The sequence below is a fragment of the Ictalurus furcatus genome, chromosome 1 (genome assembly GCF_023375685.1).
Source record: "Ictalurus furcatus strain D&B chromosome 1, Billie_1.0, whole genome shotgun sequence".
Lineage (NCBI taxonomy): Eukaryota > Metazoa > Chordata > Actinopteri > Siluriformes > Ictaluridae > Ictalurus > Ictalurus furcatus.
In genome coordinates, this window is record NC_071255.1 from 5,264,148 (window position 1) to 5,287,089 (window position 22,942).

The 22,942-nt window shown below is 41.3% G+C and overlaps 2 protein-coding genes across 2 annotated transcripts; one reads left to right on the forward strand and one right to left on the reverse strand.

The window, feature by feature from the left end:
• Positions 1–7,625: 7,625 nt before the first annotated feature.
• On the forward strand, positions 7,626–9,618 carry si:ch211-196f5.2 (uncharacterized protein LOC556372 homolog). The gene is made up of 2 exons (XM_053621385.1): positions 7,626–8,059; positions 8,401–9,618. The coding sequence occupies exons 1-2, from the start codon at positions 7,938–7,940 to the stop codon at positions 8,633–8,635; spliced, it is 357 nt and encodes a 118-aa protein (XP_053477360.1). The 5' UTR covers positions 7,626–7,937; the 3' UTR covers positions 8,636–9,618.
• On the reverse strand, positions 8,780–22,644 carry ipo4 (importin 4). The gene is made up of 31 exons (XM_053621372.1): positions 22,468–22,644; positions 22,213–22,283; positions 22,007–22,093; positions 21,767–21,846; positions 21,638–21,679; positions 21,356–21,485; positions 19,943–20,122; positions 19,707–19,772; positions 19,461–19,562; positions 19,034–19,117; positions 18,750–18,902; positions 18,320–18,373; positions 17,948–18,057; positions 17,756–17,864; positions 17,512–17,641; positions 16,901–17,014; positions 16,591–16,704; positions 16,346–16,469; positions 15,832–15,943; positions 15,198–15,313; positions 15,027–15,104; positions 14,778–14,835; positions 14,590–14,695; positions 14,171–14,364; positions 13,837–13,887; positions 13,588–13,713; positions 13,236–13,462; positions 12,947–13,079; positions 10,177–10,281; positions 10,010–10,079; positions 8,780–9,877 (listed from the first exon to the last, which is right to left on the reverse strand). The coding sequence occupies exons 2-31, from the start codon at positions 22,276–22,278 to the stop codon at positions 9,747–9,749; spliced, it is 3,252 nt and encodes a 1,083-aa protein (XP_053477347.1). The 5' UTR covers positions 22,279–22,283; positions 22,468–22,644; the 3' UTR covers positions 8,780–9,746.
• Positions 22,645–22,942: the final 298 nt, after the last annotated feature.

The window sequence follows — 22,942 nt, forward strand, 5'->3', positions numbered from 1 at the left end:
CTTTATTCAACGAGCAATAAGAAACAACAAAACATTTTCTCTATAGTGTCAGAATGGCTATATGACGGTGTTGGCCCCTGGTGTACTGAAGCTAACTGCTTACTATACAACAGTTACATTGCACCATTTGGTCACACAAGCTTGTCTCATCTGTCTCTTAGAAGTAGGCAATGAAAGCCAAAGTGAATTATTATAAATTTAATTAATGATTACTTAATTAAATAATTTATATACAATTTATACTAATGGGTCATCTCAACTTCTAAGCTGTAGTCACTTACTGCTTTTATCACAATAGAAACAATACAAAAGGTCTGTTCATGACACTGTTCATTTGTAAAACACCCAACGGAACACTGTTTGGAGAAAAATCTATTCACACATGCCAACTATACACCTGTACCAACATGATAAACCAGGCTGGTTCTTCAAATCTGGCCCTCGAGGTCTACTGTCCTGCAGAGTTCACCTCCAACCTCGATCTCTCACTTTTTACAGAAGAATGCTACTATAGAGGACTTATTTCTGTCAAAATTTCAGGTTTGTATCTGGTCCCCCACCAGCGATAATCAACCCGAAAGTGAGAAATTTGATTTTAATTGCACTGTCTTATCCATCTTCTACTGCTTACTCCTTTTCAGGGTCACGGGGAACCTGGAGCCTATCCACTCTGGACAGAGTGCCAATCCATCGCAGGGCACATACACACTCACACACCCATTCATACACTACGGACACTTTAGACACGCCCATCAGCCTACCATGCATGTGTTTGGACTGGGGGAGGAAACCACCGGGGAGAACACGCAAACTCCGCACACACATGGCCCCGGCAGGACTCCAACCGTGATCCATCGTGTCGAAAAGTTCCAGTTTTATTTCATCGCTCCACAGAACAGAATCCCAAAACTTCTGTGGCTTATTTATATGATTTGTAAACAATTTTCTTGTGCTTTGGGGTCAGTAGTGGTGAACGTCTTGGAGTTCTGGCATAGAAACCTTCTGCGTTTAGTACACACCTTACTATGCTCAATGAAACCTCAGAGCCTGTTGCACCAAGTCTTGCTGCAGGTCTTTTACAGTCATGCAAGGGTTTTTCCACAACCTGCCTTCTCAGAGATCTGATTACAGCCGTTGACGGCTTCCTTTTTCTGACCCTAGCCAGTTCAGATATTTCACGTGTTCTAGCTCAAGCACAACTGGTGCAATTAATGAAGCCCTTAATTAGTTGCATCAGGTGTGCTTGAGATAACACCTGTTTTGCATATTTGTGCTGTCGTGAGGGATTCTATTCAGGGGGTTGAATAATTTTAAAATCATTGCAATCATTGCAAGTTGCATTTTCAGTTGAATTTGGGGAAACCACTTGAAGCATTCGTTGTGTTGAACTATTTCAATCGCTTTTGCTAGATTGGTTCAGTGCAAACAGCTGAAAGTCTGTAAATTTTGAAAATAAACCTGATTTGCAATGGGGGTTGAGTAATTTTGATTGCAGCTGTATATTCCTTGGTCTTACCCCTTGTTATGAATGGCTAGAAGAATTTGGCCTGCGTGTTACCTCATACTTATACCCCTGTGAAACAGGAAGTCATGGTTGAACAATTTCCTGTTCCTACAGACCCAGGTGTAGTAAAAAAAAATGTAAATATCATTGATATTCAAATATATTTATTTTTCTCATATGAATTCATAGAATTGCCAATAATTGTTTTTATAAAAATAAAAAAAGACTTTTATTTTGATAAACCTGTGTTGTTTGCAATTGTTTGATATCCATGAGAGTATTTTTCTGATTTTTTTTTTTTAAGAAAACATCAAAAGGTTAACCAATAAATCATTTTTCACAGCCTTCTTTGCTCATATTTACCAAGGGTGCCAATATTAAGTGGAGGGCGCTGTAGTGGTGAATTGGTACCTCTGCACCTAAAGCCAGAACCTGGAACAATGAGAATTCATCAAGTAATTCAAAAGTGGTTTTCAATACCTTAACTGTACTTTACAGCTGAGATCAACAGAACCAGGAATAACGAACACCAGAGAGGTGTCCTTCCAGAAAGACTGCAGATGCTTCTCTCCATTACAACATTTCTTTATGGAAAGACAGTCAGGAAGAAGGAGCAATGAGTCTGTGATGGAAGTGGGAACATGGGATCTTATAGACTATGAGACAGATTTGTTTGCAGACATCGTCACACAGGTCAGTATTACCCATCGTAAACTTACAAGAATCGGGTTTAAGATGTGTTCGTTTTGCAACATGAATATTATTTAGTGTTGAATATTACATTTTGAATATTACTACAGTGTGAGCCTTATTGTCAGGAGATCACCAGTTTGAATCCTGATGATTCCTAGTAAAACTGGAGACCGTTTGAACACTCCATGAAGCTTTTTACAGTAGCACATTAAGCCCTGTTATCCCATCACGATGTTCAAGGAAGTCCCATTGGGGGTCATTTCTTCACATAATTACTGAGGTCTCTTTACACGGTGTTGTTAACATATGTTGAATGTTATACTTTTGTCTAGTACTTGAATGTCAGTTGTTAATGTAGCACCCACATTTCACCTTGGGGATCAGTCAAGTATATCCATCTGTCTATCTATCTATCTAAAATCGCAAAGTTGGACATGCTCTCGGTCAATCACAATGACAATTTGTGGTGTCATGTATGGTGAAGAGGGTAAATAGTGTGACACGGCCTGAGAATAAATAACACTGGGAAGCTGATACAACACAAGACAAGAAGCTGAATACGTTGAAGAACTGGAAAACCTATCCATTATAAGATCACCATATCCAAATTAATCAAACCTTGTGACAAATGGCAAAATTGTTTGTGAAAACCATAAGTCAGGTTTGAAGACCTACTTTGAAAGCCAAAGTTTGAAGCTCTTCAAAAACCAAACAGAAATTGTCATGTCTAGTGAGATCCAAAACGCACTAGACAAAAGGTATTTCAAAATCAAAATGGTAGCAAAACTCCTCATTCCAAATCCACCACAAGAGGGACTCATCACAAAAGATCTGTTTTATGGAAAGGGCCATGCAATGAAGAGTTGTGAAACATTTAAGCACAAATCTAATAAGGAGAAATTGAATGGATTATGTTTTGGATGCTTGGGAAAAAAAATTACACGAGCCAACTGTCAAACCTGTCGTCCCAACCCTCCTCCATACCCAAACCATACAAACGATTCACAACCTGTTACGCTTGAATCTAGGAAAGTAGCATTCAAAATGGAAACAGTTTTGAAAACCACGGAACAGGAAAAGTTTGTGATGTCGTCGGTGTTGGCATTGGACTACTTAAGGGTGTGGATGCTCCAATAGCTCTGGAGCTTTGGAAAAGAAATCACCGGTGAATATAGTGGACTCCATCAGCAAAATACAGCACTGATGGGTGTTCTGCTTCAATTTCGTCAAGGTCCCTTTGCCTTCATGACTGTTAGAGAAGCTTCACCAGGTATAAGTACCAGGAAAAAGACGTTAACTTTTGCACTTTTCCCGTTTCCCCAATGGAGATATCCCAAAAGATATTTTTTGGAACACAGGATGGTTGTTCACATCTTTTGAGCTGTATCGTTCCACAAGTCCCAGACGGATGAGCCGAAGGTTGTTTGTGACAATAAATGGATCTGCAATAATCATTCGGTGCAGAAGAGAGAAGAGGCGTGTGCACACAGATCTACTCCTCTGTACAAACTTTATCCATTGGATATAGATGTTGAGATTTGTAGAATTTATTTACTTTACACCGAGGAATTTTGCCAAAGAACAGTCATCTCTCTCATTCTTGGATACATCCATGAAAAAGTGAGCCATGCTGGCAGAAATCACAACCTCCACACTTCGCCATTACTACTGCATACCTCATGCTGACTCTACAGCCACAGATGTCAACAGTCCAATCTGCCAGCTGACAGAATAACTGAATCTCCCCCTATTCACATGTTGAAATGGACCAATCCAGCTAAAACGAGGAAGGGCTGTAGTTCAAAGATGTACAGACAGGTTATGTTATACAATTATGTTGAAGGTGCCATGTCAAAGAAGTCAAGTCAAGAGCTTCCATATGGCCAAAGGTCACCTGATCAGTCACACCCAAACGATATGCTTATTGAACATACTATTCTGGATTTGCTGTTATAATAACCTCCAGTCTTCTGGGGAGGCTTTCCGCTAGATTGTGGAGCCTGGCTGTGAGGATTTGCCCACAAGAGCGTTAGTGAGGTCAGCCACTGATTTCAAGCAAGGAGGCCTGGGGTGCAGTCAGCGTTTGAGTTCATCCCAAAGGTGTTCAGTGGGGTTGAGGTCAGGGCCACTCAAGTTCTGCTCCAGTCTTGGCAAACCAAATCTTCATGGACCAAATCTTCAGGAGCATGGTCATGCTGGAACATGTTTGGGCCCTTAGTTCCAGTAAAGAGAAATCTTAATGCTATAGCATACAGAGACTTCCAACTTTGTTGCAACAGTTTGGGGAAGAACCACCTATGGGTGTGATGGTCAAGTGTCCATATAGTCTTGCTTGGGATAGTCATGATCATCCATCCATCCATCCATCCGTACTGCTTATCGTTCAGGGTCGTGGGGAACCTGGAGCCTATCCCAGGGAGCATCGGGCACAAGGGTGCCAGGGTGGACAGGGATGGACAGGGTGCCAATCCATCATAGGGCAATCCATCCCTTTCTTGTTCTTAATTAGAATGAAGAAACTGGTACGAGTAGTGCAATTAAATTCAGCTGAGCAGCAGAAAGAGACAAATGGAGCGTGACCTCATTTTCCACACACAGGCTTTTCTGCTGGAGTTGTGACTTGCTGTCAGAAATGAGTGTCTGATCTCAGGGTACAGTGAAATGAGAGCGTATGAACAATGCTGCAGGAATGTAACACCAGCCTACAATAACGCTCTTTGTCAGCATCACGTCAGTAGTGGAAATTGCAGACTGTCACCTTCAGGCCTGTACAATTTAAAAGAAAAAAAAAAGAAAAAAAAAGAAAAGGACTTTAAAGTCATTTAGCTAGAATTGTTTCCTCTGTTCAAACTATAACCTTAAAATTCATTCAGTAATAAGTTCACATTTATACCAAGGGTTGCAATATTAGTGGAGGGCACTGTAAATATGAGGTTGCACATACTGCATGTACAGAACATCCTTTACTATAGGAGCGAAAAAAAAAAGGAAGGAAAAAAATACAAATAAGCAGCTACAATTCCATTAAGCACACATTGGACTGTAGGTAATTTGCCAGGATTGGACTACATGCATTCAGTATTATGATGCATTTCTGTTTTTGAAAGTGCAGCTCTCACAATTTCAGCATCTTTGTCAGTACAACAAGGCAGCAGCTTGTATTTAATTTTTTTTTCGAACCATATGAGGCTGATTCATGCAAAAGAATTAAAGTCCCGACCAAGCACTGAGTGCATAAATTATTAAGTGCATATTTTTCACAAGGTCAACATTTCGGTGTTATAAATTCTTTATTAAGCCGGGGCGCACGGTGGCGTTGTGGTTAGCACGTTTGCCTCACACCCCCAGGGTCGGGGGTTTGATTCCTGTGTGTGTGGAGTTTGCATGTTCTCCCCGTGCTGCGGGGGTTTCCTCCGGGTACTCCGGTTTCCTCCCCCAGTCCAAAGACATGCACGGTAGGCTGATTGGCGTGTCTAAAGTGTCCGTAGTGTATGAATGGGTGTGTGAGTGTGTATGTGATTGTGCCCTGCGATGGATTGGCACCCTGTCCAGGGTGTACCCCGCCTTGTGTCCGATGCTCCCTGGGATAGGCTCCAGGTTCCCCTGTGACCCTGAAAAGGATTAAGCGGTATAGATGATGTATGGATGGATGGAGCTGTAAGCCGCAGTCTTACAAAAAAAACAAAAACAAAGCAAAGCTTGAAATTTTGCACTTTTTCACAATATAATTTTTTTTTTTATGTACCTGTATATAAAATATATCAAAAATATATTCCATATAAAATACATTTCTTATCTTCGCAGTTGTGTACATTCAACAAAACATACTTATGCAGACTGATAGAAAGGGCTTTTAAGGTGTTCTGACTTATCTGAGGTCAGAGTTTGTGTCATGTCCCCACTTTATACATTCAGTTGACTCGTTTTTGTTTCAAAGCAGGTGGGAAATGGTGGTGCTAACCATCGTGGTGGATCGTTATTGCTTTGTGGCTGGTACCAGGGTTATTTCACTCCAAACCCTAGTGGTCTCTGAAAGGAGGTTCAGACCTGGCCATAGATAGAACTTTCAAGAATACTCGTACATAATTTACTACGCTTTGAATTCTAGCATCATCATTTCGTCTTTCATCGGAAGGGAAACCATAAAAGGTTTGCTTGTCGAATTTGTTTGTTCTATGATGGTAACTTCCATCCAGATTCCTGCCAATGTGAAGCAGTTTTCAGTATAACTGTCAGAGGCTGACAACTGTCAGATGGCTACTATGTACCCATCCATTTTCTGTACCGCTTATCCTACCCAGGGTCACAGGAAGCCTGGAGCCTATCCCATGGAACTTAGGTAACAAGGCAGGGCACAATCGTACACAAACTCCCATCACAAACAATTTGGAAATGCCAATCAGCCTGGGGGAGGAGACCTCCAACACACAAGGAGAAAATGCAATTTAATCTCTAACCCTTGGAGGTGCCAGGCAAACGTGCCAACCACTAAGCCACCATGCCCCCTCTACTATGCATGCTTCTAGTAAATACAGCATCCACAAAGCAAATTACCCGTCACAGGTCGGTTTTAATATGCAGCTTTGACATTTTCACACAAAACACAGAGTGGTCAGATGACCTATTCGAACTGACTTGACTTATCGTTGTCACGGTGTGTACTGTAACAAAGCAGAGGAGCCAAAATTATGCACACGGTTATGTAGCACAGGACAGGCAACTCTCGGAGAATGAAAAGTGGGGGGAAAAAATAATAAATGAAAAGAAGATTGAAGGCCTGTAGACATTTCATGACCATGACATGTTACACAAAGGGCCGAGTTAAAGAATCAACATCTTTTCTGTTCATCTTCTTTCATTTATTTTATTAAGTCTCTATGAGAGTGTCGATGGTTTTAAAATGTCCAAATTTGGTCAGTTAAAAGCCCAAAGTATTAAACCGTCTAAGCTTTGAAATGACATGGGCTTAGATTTCGGGCTTTTCTTAATTTGGCGTTTGATATTGTATGTAATCTGATGCACGGGTTGCTTACTAGAGGAAGGGCTGTGTAACGGTTTAAATGGAAGCTGCATCACTGCAAAAAAAGTGTGAGAGGTTAATCGTTCATTTTAGGTAACATCACTGCTGTAATCGTGAATAAAACCATTTTATGTACCCATGAGTTGAGCCCAATCTCAATTGTTAAAAGCGAACGCATGTCACTTTAGAAAACGTCAGCAACTCCGATTTGTTACGAAGCAAGCCTCCTGGAATGAGCACAAGCCCAGCGCCAACTAGAAATGCCCAACAACATACATCAACACAAACATTTTTCACTTTCAGTTAACTGTGTCTGACAGCCTGGTATACTTCGCAGGCTAGTTCAACATTGCGCACATTCGCACGGGCCATTTAAATTGGCACATGCTTCAGAATCTCTCCAAGAACGTCTCCACACCCTGACACGCTCCGAAGAGGAAAAACAAGAGGAGGAGAAAGAAAGCTCGACTACTTCATTTGTACAGAAGTCGTGTGTGTTCCACGTACAAAAGAACACTGATTTTACACCCGACTGATCGTGGAGAGAAAAACAGCTCTGCAAGAACGACAGGAAACTCCAGAAAAGATTTAAGCGTCTCTACAAAGTCAAGATTCAAGCTGGCGGGCCGGGTGAGGGATCTTCAGTCCCAGGAAGAGGGTGGCATTCGGGAAAACGGCGACACTGTGAAAAAACCTTCCAGATTCACCCAAGAAGAGAAAATGATTGTGACTGAAATTGAGAAGGAGATTCCCATGCGTGTGTCCCTGCCTATTGAGGTGATGAGTCCTGACCAGGCATTTCCTTTCCTCAACACGACACTTGCAGATCTGGGCATTGACGAGTGAGTCCTTACGTCGTTACTAGTTTGCATATATGTTTCTGGACAACGTTAATGTTAACAGGCAATACATCTTATATATACACTGTATCTTCTAAATGAAAAGTTGTCTGGCTTAATAACATTGCAATGCATAACAACAGAAAGCGGTGAGCGTAACATGAAATTAAGCTATGACGAGGAGAATCATGATCACAACTATTAGCAGATGATGTATGAAATGTCCGGGATGAGCCGAACATAAACACCTCGCCTGCTTGTTCGTGTACTACCCGGTGTCTGTAACGCTCATCGGGTACGTTCTGTCATTCCGTCAGTGTGAATAATATCGTGTTGATGTGTAGATCGGCAGTGAAAGAGCGTGTGGTGTGGGTAGACACCAAGCGCACAAAGGTGAGGAGCAGATCGGGGAAACTTAAAGAGAAGGAAGTGTCGGTGCTGGAGGTACGAGTGAAGGCACAACTGCCGGGTCAAGCCAAATGCCAGGAGGTTCTCTACAGCACCGAGTCACACACGGACCGCTCTTACTGCCGCAGCGGCATCATCTTCCAGCCGTGGACACGCGCTCAAACAGGTTAGGAAATCCTGAAGTTTCATTTTGTGCGAGGAGAACTAACGCACCAGACACTCGGAATTTTAGTCAGTAGAACCGATATTGCCGCACTGGAAGACCGTGTGGTGCGATTTATCAGTATGGTTGTGAAGAATTTTCCTTGTAACCAATTAACAATAATTTTTTATTTTTATTTTTTTTTGCAGTTGACAATGAGATGGTGGAAATGACCCTGGCTTTGGATACACAATCCCATACCACAAAAGACAAGTCAGAAGAGCAGTTGGAATGAACATAGATCATCATCATAACACACTAACATCATGCTGTTATTTGACCTTTTTAAGATATGACCGGTCTCTAACCTGCTTCTTACTGCAATACTGCTTAAATACAGACTGTTATTTCTGGGATTTTATTAAATCCTTGTCTAGGTGTAAAAATACTCAGACATTTCCCCCAAATGTGGTTACAGTTAGCCACTGATAACCGCATGGAAAGATAGTAATATAATAGTAATGATCGTTTCTTCACGATCAACGTGTTTTAAAGGAGTTTCTTCTAACACAGGCAAGTAAGGCTTAGAAAAAAAAAACACCTCTTCTCTTCTTTGTATAGAAAACTGAAGATTAAGCGGTGTGTTCCAGGAACGAAAACCAGGAACGTGCAAGGAGATCAACTTCTTCTGAACATGCTTTGTGGAACTGCTGATCTCAACACGAGCTTCTATACATTTAAACGATTTCCTAAATATACGTCTTCTCTTTATATAACCATCCTGAGTCGCTGTAGTGAGGGTTCAACGTGCTGAGTGGCCGTCTAGAGAAAACCGCTAGGCGTTTAAGAAGAACTGCATCTTTCATTGCGACGTGAACCTCCGAACATACTCAAAGGATAGGATTTCCCGAGGTTGTTATGTATGCAGCAGATCAAACTAGTATCAAAACAAGCCAAAATAACGGTTAATAAAAGAAATGTCAAATTCTTACAAAGACAAAAAAAAAGAAAAGAAATAAATTATAACACTGCAAAGCAAAATAGTGAAGAGAAGTGCTGAAGTGAACATAGTGACTAGTTGATTGTTAAATGTCTGCTACACTTCCCCCCCACCCCACGTTTCACTTAGTGGGTACTTCCCTAGGATTGAGCGACAGAACTGGTCATCTTTGTTCTTTGCTCAACTGGAAGTGACATCACAGCACTCTCAAATTCCGTGGAGTATCGTTGGCTGATGTCTCTGAGCAGCATGACGAGGGTGTTCTGGGTGTCTAAAAACAAAACGAAAAACCATGCAGTGTAGATAATGAGTTAAAACATACCCATTGCATGTGCACACAAGCACAAGAGCAAATAATAAACGCAGAATCCCGTGAATGAAACAAGAATCCTAGCACCCTCACCTGCATCAATATCCTTTGTTCCTAGAACTTGTGCTGTAGCACACAGAACTTGCTTCATATAGCTAGCAACCTACAGCGATAAATACACGAGAGATCAATACACTGATACGACGTTACAAGAGAAAAGAGGAGAACCTCGTAGGCTAGAGAACTGAACAGGCCGTTACCAGTGCTGGGTTATGGGAGTAGAGGAAAGCCAGGCAACTGTAGACGGTCTTGTTTTCCTCAAGGTCTTCCTTCAGAGGGAGACGATCCAGAAGAGCAGGAAGCACCTGGAGAATGAAGTGGTAACATTTTAATTCAGCCTGAGTGAATTCGGCGAATCTATAAATGGAGCAAAAACCCGTTGGGTTTTAGTTAGGTACCATTTCAAACACAGTAATGGTTTTATTCGTTCATTTTCATTCATTCATCCATCCATCCATCCATCCATCCATCTACAGTAACCACTTTATCCTGGTCAGGGTCGTGGTTAATCCAGAACACAGCCCAGGAACACTGGGCTTCTTAAAGCGGACAATATAAAAAACAGACTTTATAATAAATTCATAAAATATAAATAAAATGAGAAATCAAATAATGTTTAATTACTATGGGTTGCATTTAATATCAATTTGAATATCTTAGTTCACCATTTCCTTAGAAAGCTTTTTTCCTAATATGGATCATTTTTGTGTTAGCCTACTTTTAATTAGGACTCTCTATTGTTTAAGATATTTAAAAAGAAATATTTTATGCTTGTTTATTTATCAATTAACCAACTACATTTATCATTGCTATTATTTTTAATTCAATTAACAGTGACCATGAGCAGAGAGCTTACATTTAACTGTTTATGAGAGACCTCCTGATTAAAGCTTAAACACACACACACAAAAAAATGATTGGTATCTGGATCGGTTTCGGCTGTAATAATCCTGATCGGAGCATCAGTAATGAACACCATTAAACTAAAGCGCTGTGCATCTGGCAGGTAAATAAGCTCACCCAATCACATTCTATATGAGATTATTCAGATATATACACAATATACACAGAGTGGTTCGAGGACTGGCTTGGAGAATTTGGAAAATGGCTAATAGTGTAGCTTTAAATATATTTAAGAGGAGCAGACCTCTGAACATTGAGGTTTTTTGTATTTGTTTACAATGTGGAACAGGTTAACGGTTGTTTTTTTTTTTTTTTTTTGCATTCAGCCTGTAAAATTAACTGAAAATATTCAATTTAGTTTATCAGAAGGTAAAATAATGTTATGGCTCACACTATGGTCCTAAATTCTGTCATAATTGACAAGCTCAAGTTTTCTCATGCCTACTTGTGCGTTATATTGTGGCACGTTAACGTTACCATCTCTTTAAAAAAAAAAAAAAAAACAACTAAATTTCAACTGTGTTCGTAAATTTTTGTAATTAGGAGCATAAGTGCTCCCAAAATAAGTTGTTACCATAGAGCCCTGAGAGAACATATTGATTCGGGATGTTCTAAAATCCTGTGTTAGCACCATGTAGCTCTAAACAGTCACGACTCTCACAACCTGCGATCTCGCCTAATTTATCGTTCTCGGATCAAAACCAACATGCCGGATGGCGGTTCATCTGGGCTGGCATCCCATCGGTTACTGACGTTTCATGCACGTCCTCAAGATTTCACACGAGACAGTCGAGCTATCCAAAACTCTGTAATCGTTGAGTCACGAATATTAAAAGTTTCACATTTATAATTTTATTTTATTTTTTTAAAATGGGGTAGCCAAAACTGGACAGGGGTGAAGACTGGACCTCTACTGCACCTCTGAGCACTCAGAGTCTGCGGCTGACTGACCGACTGCCACCGGTATGTTTAAGTACGAGTCCTGTTCTTTACTGTTTCAATGATTGGAGACTTCAAGACGCCTGAACCTCGTAACCAAGTGCTGATCGTTCATGAACATTGTTGGTGACCACTGATTTACACTGTAAATGACCACGTCCTCATAATGGAGTCACTGGTTAATTTAATCGATTGTTCCCATTTCTTCACAAAGCTACGTCACATAAATCTGATGTCACTGGTTAATTGAGTGGATAACTCATCTGAGATCAATCCATCATCATCATCATCAGACACATAAAGCAGTTCTTCCCATGCTCTTTTAAAAGGCGTTTTAATGTATTTGGTATAAATTGTTCTGTCGTCGTGTTAGCTTTGCAAATCAAAAGTCATTAAGCAAAGTTCTGGTGAGAGTCACTACTGCTAGAAACGGTTGAGGCTTAAGAATTCAGAAAAGCGTACTGTGAGGTTATTGATCACAATATTATACGCTATTAAATAGTCATATCACTCTCACACACACCCACACACACAAAGGCAAATGGAATCTAATGTACACTACCGGTCAAACGTTTAGACTTTATTTTATCCCCCCCCCCCACATTTTAGAATAATAAAGTCATCAAAAGTCTGGAATAACAGAAATGGAGCTATGGGAATTATGTTGTGATAATACATAAATAAATTTTGTATTTTATCATCTCCAAAGTAGACCCCCTTTTTGCCTTGGCATTTTCTCGACTGATTTCTTGAGGAATTTCCCTGAGATGCTTTTTAAACAGTATTAAAGGAGTTCCCACCTACGCTGGACTCTTATCGGCTGCTTTTCGGAATATTGTGCTCAGAGTCATCCGTTTAAAAAATATATTTTTCCGTAAATAAAATGTTCGTTTTTTAATGAAAGAAATGAATATGTTGGCACGATTATATCTTTGGTCTACGACACCGATTTCAAACATTGACTCACACACCTTCAGATCAAAAGGCTTGTAAGATCATGAGAAACATTTCAGTCGAGTGTCCACAAACTTTTGACCGGTAGTGTGTGCATAACTTTAAATGTGCATGGTCTCAACCAAGCACTGTGACTGATGCTTTGAATCTGGCCAACATGCCATACTCCAATACCTGCTCGAGTGGAACCCCTTCCGTGTGGCTCATGATCATCCGGCAAAGTGCAGCACACAGATTATCAATCACTCTCCTGTCCGACTCTCTGACCAGCAGGTTAGAGAAGAGAGACAGCATCATTGGGTAATCGCTGCAGGAAAATGCTGAGGAAGACCAGTGGTACAGAACCAAAACTGATTTTTCAAATGTAAAATTTTTATAGATTTATATAGATATATCAATCATATAATATTATATAGGGGAATGGTAACCTGCACTATACGGTATACTATGCTGTCAAGGATACGAAGAGATGATCGGTCCAGCAGCCTGTGCTAGAGCTCCCAAGCCGAACACACTGTTATTGCGCACCTCTGCATCACTGTCTCGAACACCAGCCACGAGCACGGGCAGCAGCCGATTGGACAGCTTTCCTGCGACAGCCCTGCCTCCAGACACACCAGCCAGGGAGTGCAGTGTCTCGCTAAGCGTGCCCACAGAGAAGGAACGATCTGCCACCGTGCAGGAAGACTTCTGCAGGCCAGTGGTAAAGAAAGAGTTATGCTCGAAAAACAAAAACAATGCAGATTACTGGTGGACTTCTTTTTTTTTTTTTTTTTCCCTGCCCCCATAAATAAAAAGGGAGGGGTAAGACTCACAGCTTTGTTCATAATCAGGGGCAGCAAGTCATTGAGGTGAGAATAAAAGGTTTCTGCTGGTACAGCTGAAGCCAGGACAGGAATTCCCTCCCCGGCAAACTCCTGCAGCATGGCATCATACTCTGCCTAATACACACACAATTAATTAAACAAAAAAAAAGTCAGATCTCTCCGTGACCACAAAGCACTTGAGAAATTCCTGATTTTTCCATTTTCATTTTTCTAAACTAATAGGTAGCGAACAAGAACCTGCTGTTCTTCGTCGTCTCCTTCGTCCCCTCCTCCACCCTGGCAAACAGTCTATGAAGAAACAGGGAAGGTGACTGAGATGAAACAAACCGCGTTGTATTAAACACATTTTACACTGTGCCCCTGTGTGTATCTGGTTACTCTTAATGATTTAATGTAGAGATATATTTTATATCTATACATTAAATCATTAAGAGTAACCAGATACACACTTGGCCCTTACACAGTAGGACAGATTGATTTTAGAACATAATCTGACTACTCAAACATTAGGCCCATTATTTAAAAGGGTACAACAGTATTTCGGCCATTTGTTTTGTTGGGTCGTCCTCACCTTCTTCTTCAGCACGTCTCGGAGGGCGTGGCTGACCTCGGCCAATCGGTTCGGTGTCTGCAGCGCCTCCCCTTTGCACGATTTGATGACGCCGTTCATGGCCTCCAAAACTCCCATGACTACTTGCCGCTCGCGCTCCTGCCTCACTGCGTCCAGGAAGCAGGGCATCGCCACGTCAAGCAGTTTATGTAAAGCTACAAACACATACATACGTACATACACACCTCCGTCGGTTATAAAAATCGATGAAACGAACGGCAGGTTCTCTAAATCACTATCCAGAGCCTAAGAATTACATTAATGGACAGAGGCAAGGCACTGATTAGAGAGTAAAGAGGCACTGGGTGTGTAAACAATGGTGCCGAAGAGGGTAAGAAGAAGAGAGGGGGGTATGAAAATGAGGTGTATGAGGTGTATACCCTGATGATTAGCCTCGGTAGGATTTTCCTGCCACACTTTGTGCTGAGCTCGACAGAATTGGCCCAGGGCACCAAAGGCTGCTCTCCTCACATTCTCATGTGGAAACTGATATGCACACCACAAGTTATTACTCAAAATAACACACACTTTTCTTTTGTTTTTCCTGAGAGTTCTGTGAGCAACTTACATCACAGAGACCATAGACCTGCTCAAAGCTTGACTCCAGGAAGGGCTGGAACGCAGCACTGAGAGAGTGAGAGAGAGAGAAAGAGAGAGAGAGAGAGAGAGAGAGAGAGATGCACATGTATGCTATCGTCAAATAACATGCGCGTGTTTCTTTAAAGGAAAATAAGCACGCTTAAAAGGAAAGCGAAAGGAAGTGTGTCATGTAAAAAAAAAAAAAAAAAAAAAAAAAAACCTCAAACATTTCCGTTACCCGGTGTTAAAAGCGATTTCCCCCAGGGAGTCACAAGCATCCTCCTTCTCGTCCATGTAAGCGTTTTCCACACTGAAGCTACGGAGAAGGAAAACGTGCTTTAAAGTCAGAGTGCTCTCTCAGAACAAGAGAAAGAAACTGCAAAAGACAGAAAAGGAAAAGAACACACACCCAGCAACATCCTCCACCTCATTCTCTCCATCTTCCTCCAATACAGCATCACCACCTTCTTCATCATCATCATCATCATCCAAGAGAACAAACTGCTTGTCCTCCTCTAGATGAGTCTGTGAGGAGAGAAACAATTATGTTAAGCCCTGGGAAGTAATTAGCAAATGTACAGGGTTCTGGTACTTCAGCGGTTATTTTCACTCTTGTTTCTCTCTCGTGCATTTTCACAGGGTGTTTACGATACCTCTCACACACTACCTCTCGGTCTCTCTCTCTCTCTCTCATGTAGCATTCTGGCTTTGTCTGTGTGTTTCTCTCAGTCTCACAGTTTCTTTTCTTGTTTTCTTTTTTTATTATCTTTATTCATTTAGGTGTTGTGTTTTCTTTAAAATCAACAGGTAAGTTGGACCCAATCTGTGACCCAATCTGAATACAATGCTCCCTCCCCCACCAAAAAAAATAAAAAAATTTATTATTAAAAAAAGAGAAGGAAAAAAACAAAACTATTGGCTGATATTTAAAATTTCAGAAACCTTGTATTCTTAACGAAAGCCTATCAGACTTGGAATAACAGATCCAGCTTTTTTGTTTTTTTTTTTGGTGAAGAATTGCCAGAGGGAACGGATGCACTAACCGTCACACCCTCTGTCGATTTTAGGGACAGGACCATCAATGTGGTGATTGCAGTGAGATGAGGATTAATACTTTCTGGACTGATCGTGGACACAGCCGAGAACAAGCTATACCTGAAACACACACACCAAAAAAAAAAAAAAAAAAAAACACCCAACACACAAAACATTTCATTTGTTGAAGGGTAAAACATGTAACTGCAAATTTCATGGCTGAACAAAACACATTAACTTGCACGTTAACTACATCTCGAGATTAAATGACACCTTTACAGAACGGGCAAAGACAGGGCTGCACTGCACTGCTGACGTCACAGTTATTCACAGCGTATTCCCGGATAATTACCCAATCATCACTTTTTTTTTTCAAAACACAGATTTAAATGCATTTATGCATAATAATTACTACAGATGCCCTTCAGCGACATTACTTAACAGACAGATGTCTAGAAATCTAAACCACGCCAGAATCGTGCCGTTTAAGCCAAGGCTATAGACAGAGGAAGAAGTTCGTACGTGCAGCGGCGCAGGTCCGGATCATCCACAGCGTCGGTAAGTTTCAGACCCAGCTGCACGCACTCTGCAGCCAGCGGCCCAAACGCGTCCTTACCGACGGTGCGGGCCAACACAGACAGTGTGTCTGAGTGGAGAAGGGTGGGAGACGGAGACGGAGAGGGACAGAAAGAGAAGGTGGGTTGTTCAGATTACAAAATTTCATAAAAAGAGAACACAGGAAGAAGAAGAGCAAGTCCAATCCCTACCCAAGGCCTGGGTCTGCAGTGATCTCATTTCATCACGCGTGTCTGTCAGGAAACCCTTCAAGCTCTCAATTACAGGAGGGAAATAGGGCACCATCATCTCTTTGGCAGCATTAGCTAAGAGAAAAGAACGTGAGGAAAATGCATTAATCTAGGAACGAGAGGGATGTGCAGAGTCGAACAAATAACGAAACCGTAGCATCCAACAGAACAGGAAACGGCAAGAGAGCTTCTATTAACCAGAAGCAGAGATGCATTTGGACAGAAATAAAACAAAAACTACAAAGCTATTCGTTTGTGTTACTCTGATTACCAATGGCTCCAATAGCACTGACAGCAAGCTCCTTGAGCTTAAGGTTGACGGTGTTGTTCAGGGCTGACAGCATGGTCTCCATAAGAGTTGGCAGGTAAGACTGAATATCATCATCTGATGGAGAGAAGAAGAAAAAAAGCATTCACACAACATTCGATTCGTTTTAAATGAAGTCAGCTGCTTGAAACAGCAAAACACACAAAACATCAATCAAGTTAGCTGAACCTGAAAAAGAAACACATTTCTCAAAAAAGTTAATTAGCCCAATCTAACACAACATGAACGACATATCGTAATAGAAATAAACAGAGCGGCATGTCCGTAGTTCGTAACGGAAGACGCTGTAGATATCTAGATATCGGAATCTTGTCCTGAACCATCTTTCAGATCAAATTGAGCCACTCTTCATGCTTTACGTCCCTACTTTACATACGTACTGCATCTAGGCCTTTGAGGTCCAACTTTATACAGTACCTTGGTCAACAGACATTGTGGTCTATAAATGAACCATTTGCTTACTGACTGAACCGAGTAGAGCTAAAGCGGCCTCCTAAAGACTTCAACACTGTGATTAAGTTTTGTCTCGTTTAGTGAACGCCACACATTCTTACCCAGGTTCTCTAGGAAGTTCTCCAGGGCATAGAAAGCTTTGGTGATGTGGCTGATATTGGACTCGTTCAGAGAAGACAGGTATCCTAGTAACAATGGCATCAGCTCGGCGTGGTATTTACTGATTTCAGGCTGTGATTTAAAGCAAGCACAATAAAAAGACCGCACGCCATGAATACCAGTGTATATATGGAACTGTAAACAGACACCTGCTATAAAAGCCTCTATAGTTTTCATACGTCTTACCTGCAGGTACTCGGAGAACTGACCCAGAGCAAAAAGGCCTGCACTGCGCACTATCTGGTTACTGTCAGACAGACTGCGGCACACTGTCTCCAGCAGAGACGACAGCATCCTGACACACAAGCATACGGTTTAGCAGACATTTATTCGTTTATTGTGTGGAGAAAAGCAGCGGAAATGTGGAAAAGGGCCTACTTAGTGCGAATGTGGTCAGCGCAACCCTCGGCCAGCACTGCTAGACACATGACACCGCCTTTCCTCTCATAAGCGTTCTCACTGGCCAGGCAAGCCTGAGTCAGGGGCATCTGCAGAAGAGATATCAGACAACAGAGATAACTCGGCACTGTATCAGAGCACACCACTCAGTTACTGATCGTTTCCATTTTCTTACGTCCGTCAATGGGTTCAAGTTACGGCAAAACTGGAGTGGAATGTTTAAAAGATGGTACCTCTGTACCATCGATCTGAATCAAGACTCCCCCAGTGCAGGTCTGATTTAATAATAATAATGAATAAATGTTAGCGACGGGCTAAAATCATATCCTGTATATTGATGTTCTTACGTACCAGTTGGTTGAAAAGTTTTTCAGGTGGCATATGAAGAGCCATTGTGTCGATCACCTGCAAATTTAAGATAAACAGCTCAGCTCCTAGCTTTTATTCAAAGTTAAAATGTTTCTCTTCCTCGGTCCTTGGTGGGTCAAGTGAATGAAAGTCTTATAATCTTTTTCTTAATTCCCAAAACACAGATTTAAATTTTAAAAAAAGTCTATTTTTCCCCCCTTCTACTTCCATCCTCTTTTGGGAGGTGGATGTCGGGACTCAGTAAGGGTGGAGGGTTGAGTGTGAATTTATGCACTATTTAAAAAAAAAAATGTTGCATGTTTTTCCTAATGCTCTATAACCAAAATCTTCAAAAGAAAAAAAAATAAATAACAGTCGAAAGGGAGTAAATATCAGTGTCGAAGGGTTACCTGATGTCAGGTGTAAGGGTTACCTGAGCTGCGAAGTGTTTGGGACTCTGACTGTCGCCATCACCTTCGGCATTCTCCTCATCCTCGGGGTCCTCCTCCCCGGGTGGAGGTGTCGCACTCAAAATAGGGAACACCACTTGCAGGATTGGTGCCAAGAGCTTCTGCTTTAACACGGCCTTGAAGATGAGGAAACAGTTACGCCGTATAATGCGCTATTTTCATAGAGTATGGTTTAAAAAAAAAAAAGAATCTTCCTAAATGACCTGACGTTAGTCTCGATAAATAATATCAGAGTATGTAAGGGTACCTTGCTCTTGAATCTAATGAGGAGGGCGATACAAGACAGGGTCTTGACACGAAGGGAATTGCTGAGCGATACATCTGCACTCACCTTAACAAAAAAAAATATATACATATGTACACACGCACATTCATATACAGCCAAATTGATCTTTAATACAGATGATTGGTTTATGCATCTTTGCTTTATGCTGGTCAGTGGACCTGAAGCTTATTACTGGAACACTGGAGTCAAGGCGGGAACACACCCAGGATGGGACGACATTCCATTGCAAAGCATCAGACATTCACACACTAATTCACACCTAGGGTGTGTGGTGGGGGTTTCACCAACTGTTCCACTGCACCATAAGGTCTCAAGTAAGGTCTATAAAGAGATTATTTCAGCAGCAGGAATTAAACGACAGACAAACGTGTGTAAAATGGAGACCCACCTCCAAACTGAAACGAACAATTTCAGCGATGTGCGGCACCACAATAGCGACCTCGCTCTCCATCAACTCATCAAACACCTCCATTGCCTCACTGGCCTGATCCTGCCAAACAAAAACCCAACAAGAGTACAAACAGGTGCGCTGAATAGGCTGAAAAAACAAAACAATGACCTGATGACTGCTCAGATGAGTAGTTAGCACATACTTTAAATGAATAAGTAGGGTGATGAAAAAAAATCCTCTAACCTGGTCAGCCTGAATGAGGTGCTTTAGAGCAATTAACAGTTTCGGGATTAATGAGCGCATCAGGCTCTGAAAAGCACGAAGAACAAAAGAACATGTCTGCACATGACAGAACTAACAGCATTATTCTTCGGACCACAGAGAGAATTCATTTCATACGCATGGATTTGCTAAACAGACTCGCTCAATCTGGTAAAAAAAAATGCATTTGCTTTGTAGCTAAATTAGACATAACAAACCATCTCCTCTGTGCCAGTGTAAGCCGTGATGGCAGTGAGGGTGAGGATGCAATAGTACAAGGCAGTGGTGTTTGTTACATCCTGGAGCACAGTGCCAAAGAGTTGCAGCAGCTGCTTGTAGTGGGGCTTGAAAGGTTCAGGGTTGGATTCCACAACTTTGCTCAGTAACAACAGGCCCACCTGGGAGAGAAAGATTGTTGAATAAAACACAACAAGGCTGTAGAAAGGTGTGTGTGTGTTTGTGTGTGGAGGGCGGGGGGGTCCATTCATCATAAAACCACTCTCTGATACTTTGAGAGGATTCATTAGCACAAATGAGAATGATTACAATTGTCCATTTGTTGTGAAATAAGCTGACTAGATGATATGCTTTTGTCAATGACACCTTATATTGTCTAGTCCTAAATAATTACTGCTTTAGTGTTGAATTAAAAAAAAAAAAAAAGCAAAACTAAAAACAGTCAGAAGTCTCAACAAAAGCTTCGTATTTTGAACCTACATATTCATTCGTTCACTCTTCAGTAAATGCGTTATATATAATATATATAAATTATTATTAGCATGGATATGAATCTAAATAACTTTCATGTTTACATTTGAGAACTTTTTTTGTTTGTTTGTTTACTTGTGCATTTCAGCTCTATTGCCTTTTATGGAGTTTTGCAGGCGTCACCAAATGCAAATCAGCTATGCTATGCACTGCCTGGTAGTTTATGGATGATTGTCTGTCATCAACATTTGTGCATGCATGCAAATTAAAAAAATCAGCATTTCCAGTACTTCTGTAAATCCAGTTTTTAAATAATAATAAAAAACGTTTGGTTTGGCAAACATTTACACACAACTTGACTAAAAAGATTAATAAATGAGGCTCAATATGAGGATTTTTAGGGGGGGTTATACTGACCCCTAGTGGTATAACACTTATACTACTCCGTTTCCCTTGTCTGTTGGAGAAACAAATCAGTGCTCTTGCCATGCAATATACAGACAGATGTGGACAGATACAAACAATAGATGGAGGATTTAGTGTGGTTTTTTTCCCCTTCTGTTTTTAAACGGGGGGGGGGGGCGACTTTGCATAAGCAATTTTAAATCAGAGGTTCTGTTACGTTGTTGGAGATATTTAGGGGTCATGGTTTTAAGTCTATTTTTCCCCTTAGAAAGAAGGGTCGCTGCAAATCAATACAAAGTTATGGAGCAGGCTCGACCAGGATGTTCCCCTTCGCCGTTAACAGGGTGGCAGGTACGAAGGCTCGCTGGATGATTTACTGTGTGAAAAAAATGATGTTTCTTCTACATTACTCCACATCGTCCACGGTCACTCTCCCCACCTCCCTTGTAATATATACACACACACACACACACACACACACCAACGATCCTCCGTGATAACTTTCATGTGATCTCTACCTGCCTGTCCTGAGGATTGTTGCTGTTAGTGGATTCAGTCAGCAGCATGAACAACGCAGGCCAGCGGTCAGGCGTTTCGTGTTTCACCATCACCGCGCTGAGCTGAGAGAGAGAGTAGCGGACTGTGTGCCTTAATAAAAGAATGAGGGGGGGAAACATAACCATGCATGTAAAAACTAAATATACATCTCATTATCATAAATAAATAAATAAATAAATAAATAAAACGAGAGAGAGAGAGAGAGAGAGAGAGAGACAGAGAGAGCGCGAGAGAGGGCTTACTCTGTTTCATGCCGGAAAGCTTGCAGGACCACTTCCTTCAGCCTAAAGGATGAAATAAACGGTTAATCTAAAAATGGTACATAAAAATCATATAAATGCCAAAATACATATAAAGCAAAGTTTCGAAACCTCTCTCTGTGCTGAGGGATTATTTTATTCCAGTGCTTTTTGACTCTCATTCGCAGCATCACCACAGCTGACTGCCGGATCTTAAAATAAAATAATAATAATAATAATAATAATAATAATAATAATACTTTTTTTGTTTGTTTTTTTAAATGGAGCGAGTGATTAAAGATGGGATTGCACACATGGTGGATTTAGTGCTAGTGAAAGGTTGTGAAAGAAGACAGCTGGCCTGCTTCCCACCTGTGGATCTGTGGATCCGGTCATAACCTCGCACAGTGCTGGGATTACATCCGGGTCTTTGAAAGCCTGTTTCAACTGAGCAGTGGCCTGAAATGGGATAAGAAGTGTAAATAAATAAAATATATTACTTTTTAAACAAGTAAATCTTTTCAATACAGCTAACCTGTCTATAAATATCACACCTCCTTCGTTAAACATCACAATACCTTTTGAATCGCCGCGTTATCAGGGAGTGTCAGCTGAGACAAGATGTGCTCAAGTTCCTCAGACATGTTAGCTGGAGGGATGGAGGGAAGGAGGGAAGAAGAGAGGGAGGAAAATATATATACAACTTTAATAACTGGAATAACTACACGGCTCAAGAGGAAAACGTCAGCAGTACCGGCTACCACGCTAGCTGCCGGTCTGCCTGACAAGACGAACCGGAGCTAGAGGCGAGGTGTGAGAAGGGGCTGAATTACCGTTCAGAAATGGACTCAGTTGACATTAGAATAAAATGGCGGTTGAAATTGAAGCGGTTCAGTAAAGTTGGGTCCGAACTCAATCAGCACGCGGGCTGGAAAGGAAGAAGCCGCGAGCCACGCTGTTAAAGGGACAGCAGCTGCTTTTCCTCTTCTTCTTCTTTTTTTTTTTACACACACACACACAAAAAACCCCCCAAAATATCAACAACCAGCGCCGCTTATAGACACGGAGGACTCACTTACTGACATAATACTATTTCTTTCACAAATATATACAACAATTATTGCTTCTACGTTTTAGATTAAACGAAACAAAACAGAAATGGAAAAAAAACCTCCACACAGTGATTAGCATTAAGCTCTGAGAAGAGAATGTTCGAGAACAACAGCACACCTCGCTTTGAAGTTAATGGGGTCGATGATGTGTAGACACACAGGGATAATGTGGTGATTAGGGGCTGTTTGTACGTGA